Here is a 7,288-nt window from a genome sequence, read left to right as displayed (position 1 = left end):
CCAGCCCTTGCCCTACAATGAGCTCTGTCCTGATTCCCTGGGTCTCATTCTCATCTATATCATGGGACAGGGGTGTTGGAAGTGCACCAGATTATTTTAAAGGATCCCAGCAACTCGTGCTGCAAGGTTTTTTCAGACCTGAGCTTTTGGGAGAAAATGGGGTAAGTGGGGTTTGTGGACTAGCCTTAGGCCTGCACTATTAATCCCCTCCCACCCACGGAGGCCTGGCTGGTGACCACATGAAATAATTAACTGCTCAGTGGCCTTCACCCAATCCCAGGCTCCACTCCTGGGCCACATTCCCACTGCCTGTCTCCTAGGCCACTAAACTGTGGCTTCCTCTGAAGTAAGGCAAGGGGGACTGCAGAGCAGAGCAGAAACCTGAACCAGACAGAGAACCACCTCCACTCCCAGGTATGCCACTTCCACCTCCTATCAGAGGCATTAAGCCCTACGGGGATCCCAGCATGTGTTCAAGGATTTGCTGAACTGGGAGGATCCACTTTGCCTAAAGTGCAGAGAATCCAGAAGCGGAGACTGAGACCCAGAGCAGAACAGGGCCTGAGCAAGGTTAAAGTATAAGTTCATGTCCTTTCTGTACTAGAACCCAGGGCTCTTGCCTTTCAGCACAGCACTGAGTTCTCAGCACTTCAAGTCTGGGGCCCTGTGTGTGTGTGTGTGTGTGTGTGTGTGTGTGTGTGTGTGTGTGTGTGTGTGTGTGTGTGTGTGTTGGTTGAGAGTGATGGTTGCAGGGGAGCGCGGGAGTCATATCTGGTCCAAGATCTGAAGCTGAGCCTAGGAAGGTGGGGAGGGGCTTGCAGAGAGATGTAGGTGGCTTGGAGAGGAAGAGACCTCCAGTTCAAGAAATCAGCCACAACAAGAAAAACTACTGACTGACCGGGTGGGATCCAACAGAACCCCCACCCCAGGACTCCCTCAGTACTCTGCATCAGTGGCCCCCACGAGAGCCTCAGCACAGAGAAGATACAGGGGACAAAAGCCGAAGGAGCTCAGGACTTCAGGATCCCAAGTCAGACTTGGGTGACCCCTTCTGTGTGACATGAGGCACATCCCTCAAACTGTATCCAATTGATTACTTAATCTGTGCCCAGAAGGCTATCATTTGTTGGGGTTTTCCCCCCACAACATTTAATCCTCAGATGAGAAAACTAAGCCTTAAGATAATTTGAGATATTTCGCCCAAAGGTCAAGCAGGAGGTGAGTGTGAGGGCTGGGATCATGGACAAGCTGATCTGGAACCCTGTGCTCTGAACTGTTAGACTTTGTTTCCCCAAGGAGCCCAATCCGAAGAATCATTTGGGCGGCTCTGGAGAGAACAGATTTGTCCTGTGCTCTCAGAGATCAGTGGGTGATTGAGTCAATGGAGGGACGATTGGATTAGCAAGTGAGGGAATGAATGAACACAGGAATAAATAGGGAGGCGGAATATTGGATTGTGGAATGGTGAGGGGTGAGGAGGGGGCAAGGAAGAGGAGGAGGAGAGCTAGGTGGGAATTCAATTCCAGGTTTCCCCAGCCCTGCTGGGCAGTCAGCCTGGAGGCTGCCCAGCTCAGGCTCTGAACAGGGGCCCAGGCAAGAGCTCTGCAGGAGATGGGGGCAATGAAGGGGCGAGACAACTTTGTGAGCAGGAGGCACATAAGCTTTAGGAACTGTGGGAAACATGCGGAGCATTTTAGGACAGCCAGGCATCTGCTGACCAGTGGGCCCAGCGAAGTTACCTCCCAAAGCTCAGTGTCTGAGGTCAGAGGATTGAAGTGCTACGAAGGCTGAGCGGAGGCCAGTTCTCAGGAGCTCCCTGAGGCCCCAGGATCTATCCCCCTAAGCTGCCAACACCCACCCCCTAAACCTCTGTGTCCTGCGACATCCCCCAGGCCACATGGTCTCTGGGAGAAGCCAAATGATAAAGCTGGAAAGGGTTGGAACCAAGGCTTTTTAAATTTTATTTTATTTTTTTAAACATAGGTCTGCAGCTTATTTGGAGCTCCAAAACTAAGATATTGTTGTAAACTTTTACACAAAGTCATTTGGTGTCAAAATATGACTTGAAAATGAATGTGAGGTTCTTATAGTTTTTATTTATCCCACCAGTGTAACTATGTCACCACAGAACATGTGCTTGATTATTGAGTGCAGGTAAATTGTATTCCCTGATTTTGTTACCTTTTATAAAGTCCTAAAAATTTTAAACTCTGAAACATTTGCCTCCAAAGATTTTGAACAAGAGGTTGTGGACTTATGGCTGTCTCCTTGCTATTTCTGCATTTTGCCCAAACCCCACCCCTTAGTAGCATCACTTGATCCTCACCACCAAATGGAAAAGTCAATGAGGCCCCAGCCAAGGACTGTCTCAGAAGGTGGCATCTGAGGCTGTGAATATTGGTGTGGAGGTGGGATGTGAGCCGCCCCAGGTTTCACCAAGGCTCCACCCACCTGGGTCTGTTTGCACACCATGAGGCCCCACCTTCTCTTTTCTTGGTGTCACTGATCACAGCTCTTCCTTCAGGGACTGACATGGCCCAGCCGATTACAACACAGCTGCTGCTGCTTCTGGTGTGGGGGTCTGCAGTGTGGGCAGCCCGGCCCAGGACTGAGCTTCTCAATGTCTGCATGGACGCCAAGCACCACAAGGAAAAGCCAAGCCCTGAGGATAAGCTGCATGAGCAGGTGTGCTGAGGGTGAGGCGGGGTGGTCAAAGGGTGGGGAGGAACGGACTCCGGAAGAGAAAAGCAGGAGATGGAATTGTTAAACCCACTCATGGTGGAGGCAGGGAGGCAGCCTGAGGAGACAGACCTTCAGCTTGCGCTAATAGGGGCGACTATTTAACACATACCGTGTGCCAGTGTTGCCAGTACAATACCAACAGCTCAGCTTCTTGGCTGTTGGGGTTGCACCTTACACAAATCAGGAAGCAGACCCTGAGAAGAGTTTAAGAAGTGACACTGGAGAGATCTCTCCCAGGATTGATTTTGATTTCAGAGCTTACACTAGGAATGACCCCTTCCAAGGATCTGAGAGGAGAAAGTGCACACCGCACATAGCGGCTTCTTTTCTGCCCGCTCCCAGAAGGCTCAAGAAAAGTGGATCTCTCACAATTGTGAGGCTGGGTATGAGATGCCTTGATTCTTGCATCTAGCAAACATTTCCACTGGGTCTCTCGACCCTATTGGACTTGAGGTCTCCTTCCACTGACAATAATTTTGCCACAAACCCTTTAATAACCTGAACCTATCTAAACATTAAATATATATGCCATAGCTGTAAAGAAAAAAACAAAAGGAAAGTCACTTGTAGTGTGCATTCCAAATGTAAATGTTCATTTTATCCTCATTAGTAGATAGTTATCACAATCCCCCCTTTGTGCTTGCTTTGAATCACTAAGCCTGCAGCTGCCAGTACAGACTGATAAGTGGTGGTATAATTTATTGGGTTGACAGAAAAGTCATGATGCACTTTTGCAACGAAAAACATAGAAAAAAATACATCATGACTTTTCCGACAACCCAATAGATACTTCAAGCAGGCTTGACTTTAACTTTTTCAGCCTATATATTTTTTGAAAGTGCACATTTTAATAGTTTGCTTTTATACTAAATTCTAGGCTATGAGTTTCCATTCATTGAGTAAGAATGTGTTGTGTATTTATGTAATTAGAACTATTCTGGGGTTACAATTGATTTGTTTCCTCACTTCCTGGTCTTTGTCCCCTTCTCAACGAGTCTTGATCCAACCCTTCTATAAAACTGCAATTCCCCATTCCTCTCCCCTGCTTTTCTTTTTTTCCAAAGCAATTACCCTGTGAGAAGTGCTCCTTACTGTGTCCCCAGTTCCTAGAGAAGTGCCTGGGTTAGAGCAAGTTAGGAACTCAATAGAGATTTGGAGTAATGAATTTAGTTCTGACTGCACGTTCCCCAAAGAGGGCCCCCCAAGAGCAAGTATTTCCCTGAAAGACTGACTGCATTGAGGGATCAAGGACTCAAAGGGAGAAGCTGCGTGTGGGGATATTCTGGCTGTGCTGGGCCTGGGAATTAGTCCCTGTGTCTTCCCCACACAGTGCAGTCCCTGGAAGAAGAATGCCTGCTGCAACGTCAACACCAGCCAGGAAGCCCATAAGGATATTTCCTACCTGTACAGATTCAATTGGGACCACTGTGGCCAGATGGAGCCCAACTGCAAGCGCCACTTCATCCAGGACACATGCCTGTATGAGTGCTCCCCCAACCTGGGGCCCTGGATCCAACAGGTTTGAGTGTCTTCCCCATGTCTGATCCCAGGCATCTCTTCAACCTGCCTTTCCAGCTCTGGGTCTATTCGGGGCTGGGTTGCTGAGGATCCTGAGCCCGAGTCCTTTTTCTCTACTGACACTTCCCAGGTGGACCAGAGCTGGCGCAAAGAGCGGATCCTGAATGTGCCCCTGTGCAAAGAGGACTGTCAGAGCTGGTGGGAAGACTGCCGTACCTCCTACACCTGCAAGAGCAACTGGCACAAGGGCTGGAACTGGACCTCAGGTGAGGGCCTGGGTGGGTGGGGAGGGAGGGCTTGAGGTAGAGGGGTATGGGGGTGTGGGACAGGTATATGAAGATTTGGAGTTGTGAGGCTGGCAGAACCAGAGATAGTTTTGGGCCCAGTGGCTTTTGACTTCCATTCTCCTACAGGGTCTAACCAGTGCCCAGTGGGAGCTGTCTGCCAACCCTTCCATGTCTACTTCCCCACGCCTGCTGCTCTATGCAATGAAATCTGGAGTCACTCCTACAAGGTCAGTCAATATAGCCAAGGAAGCGGCCGCTGCATTCAAATGTGGTTCAACCCAGCCCAGGGCAACCCCAATGAGGAGGTGGCGAAGTTCTATGCTGAGGCCATGAGTGGGGCTGGGCTCCGTGGGGCCTGGCCTCTCTTGCTTGGCCTGGCCCTAGTGCTGCTCCAGCTGCTCAGCTGAGCTCCTTTTACCTTCTGAAACCTGGACATCCTGGCCCTGTTCAGCCCCACAGCTCCCAGCTATTCAGTTCCTGCTCCATGGTGGGAACTCTGAGAGTTTGAATAAACAAGATACCCCACAAGTGAAGTGTGAATTATTTGGGTATGAATGGTAATGTGACTTTTGCTTCCCAGTTCCCATTGACTGAAGCCAGTTAGACTCGGCCAGTTCCCAGCGCCGATACTTGCTATGAACTTGCCAGATATTGAATTATTCTTCTATCCGAGGGCATGGTCATAGCTCTCAATTTCATTTTTCACTTCAGCTCTAATCTAGAGTCAGGCCCAGGATTTTATCATTTGGACTGGACCCAAGCCTCCCAGGTTGACTGTTCTGCCCTGTGCTCAGCTCTCCATTAGAAGAGAGGAGAATGTGAGTGCCCAGCATGCTCTGGAAGGCTGGCTGGGAAGAGATGAAGGGGGCCAGCAAGAGCCATACACCACTACAGCTAATACCCGCAACACACTGCCTGCCAGGCATTGTCTTAAATGCTTTATATTTATTCCTATAAGGTGTAGAAACTTCGACCCATCACTTATTTTACATATGTGAGAACAGGCACATAAATTAAGGAACATGGCCAAAGCCTTCCCTTATATAAGAGCTGAGATTCCACTGCAGGCAATCTGGCTCTTGAGACAAGCTCCCTTTGTGGAGTGGGTAAATACGTGCACCTTAAAGGGATACTGGACCCACGCCTGACCACAGGAGCTGGGCCTGAGCTGGTCTGGCAGAGCTAGGTCTAGATCCAAAACCTAGACTCTTAGAACAGATTCCAAACCAATGATTTGACAGATTTTTAGGCAGTGATCCCAATGAAGTATCATTTGTAGCAGTTGTAATAACCTAGATTGCTATAGTACCATCCCTAATATCTCTGGCTTAACACAACTAACATTTATTTGTTGTTCAAGCTACAGTGCTTACTGTGGGTTGTCAAGGGGATTCTGCTTGTCACTCAGTGACCTGGGGTGATGATGGAGGCTCCATCTTGTCACACAGTTCCACGAGACAGAAATAGAGAACTTGGTGAATTCCATACAGGCTCTTAAAACTTCAACCCATCACTTATTGTGTTGGCCAGTTCAAGTTATGACCATGACTAACTTCAAGGAGACCAGAAAAATATAATCCTAACATTTGCCTGGAAGGAAAGGGGAATTGGAATGTTTGTCAACAGACCTAATGACTACAACAAAGGCTTTGTTATATTATAGTCAGTTTATATTTCTGGCATGGTCATGGTTACAAATTTAATTTTTCAGTTTGGTCCTGGTAAGATGGGGGAGCACCAACTCTTTGAACCTATGCAAAGAACTATATCAACATGAAAAGTAGAGCAATCCACTGGCTACCACCCCTATGTAGTCTTGCGAACAAGGCCAATTAATCATATTCTCTACAGAACCAGTGACAATATTTACAAATATGAGTTGTTTATAGATACATTAGAATTAATGAAATTTAAGATTAGCATTATCTCAATCCAATATACCTGCATTTTATCAAAAGCCTATTGTGCTGTTTCTGAACCATTTATAAAAATACTTGTCTGAATCCCACTTCTGTAGCTGTCATCCTCAAATTCTGAGGAGACAGTTTGTAGAATGTATTAATAATTTTCCATATCAAGATCTCCTAGAGCAATAGTACTAGCAGAGATATATAGATTATCTGTAATCTATAGATAGATACATAGATTAACAGAACAGAATTGAGATCCAGAAACCCTTATATTTATAGTTAATTGATTTTTAAGAAAGGTGCTAAGGCAATTCATTGAGGGAAAGGGTTGTCTGTTCAATAAATGTGCTGGGACAACTGACTATGCACATGCAAATAGATGAAATTTGACCTTCAACCCATACTACACACAAAATTAACTCAAACTGGATCATAGACTTACATGTAACAGCTAAAACAATAAAAAAAATTTTTAAAGAAAACAAAAGAACATTTTCCAGACTATGTGTTAGGCAAAGATTTCTTAAACTGAAGCTCCCATCTACCTTTAACTCCTTTTTTGAACCAAAAGCAGTTTATCGCTGAATAAACTGATAAATTGGACATTATAAAAATTCAAAACTTTATACTTCAAAAGACATCATTAAGAAAATTACAAGGAAGACAGCACAGGTCTTGCTGAAACAAAATGACTACTTCAAACTCTCCTTTGTCCACTTATCTGCCTTCAGTGAAGAGAGAATGTGATTTTCACAAAATTAGCTCCTTTCTCTTTTTCCCTTACATTTTACTTTCATGTCACATTTAATTTTTTGGATCTTGTACAATAAA

At 46.3% G+C, this 7,288-nt stretch overlaps 1 protein-coding gene across 2 annotated transcripts; it reads left to right on the top strand.

Annotated features, from left to right (window-relative positions):
* The first annotated feature begins 223 nt into the window (after positions 1-223).
* Positions 224-5,095, top strand: FOLR1 (folate receptor alpha). Of its 2 annotated transcripts, none has more exons than XM_019625588.1 (5): positions 224-414; positions 2,525-2,685; positions 4,073-4,261; positions 4,391-4,526; positions 4,674-5,095. In XM_019625588.1, exons 2-5 carry the CDS (start codon positions 2,533-2,535, stop codon positions 4,952-4,954), a joined length of 759 nt encoding a protein of 252 aa, XP_019481133.1. In that variant the 5' UTR covers positions 224-414; positions 2,525-2,532; the 3' UTR covers positions 4,955-5,095. The 2 variants fall into 2 exon arrangements, with proteins under 2 accessions (XP_019481133.1, XP_019481134.1); XM_019625589.1 differs by having other exon boundaries at positions 269-414; positions 2,513-2,685.
* The last annotated feature ends 2,193 nt before the right edge of the window (positions 5,096-7,288 follow it).

The sequence above is a fragment of the Hipposideros armiger genome, unplaced genomic scaffold, assembly GCF_001890085.2.
Source record: "Hipposideros armiger isolate ML-2016 unplaced genomic scaffold, ASM189008v1 scaffold_635, whole genome shotgun sequence".
NCBI lineage: Eukaryota > Metazoa > Chordata > Mammalia > Chiroptera > Hipposideridae > Hipposideros > Hipposideros armiger.
Note: the sequence above shows the minus strand (reverse complement) of the source record. Positions and strands in the feature narration are given on the sequence as shown.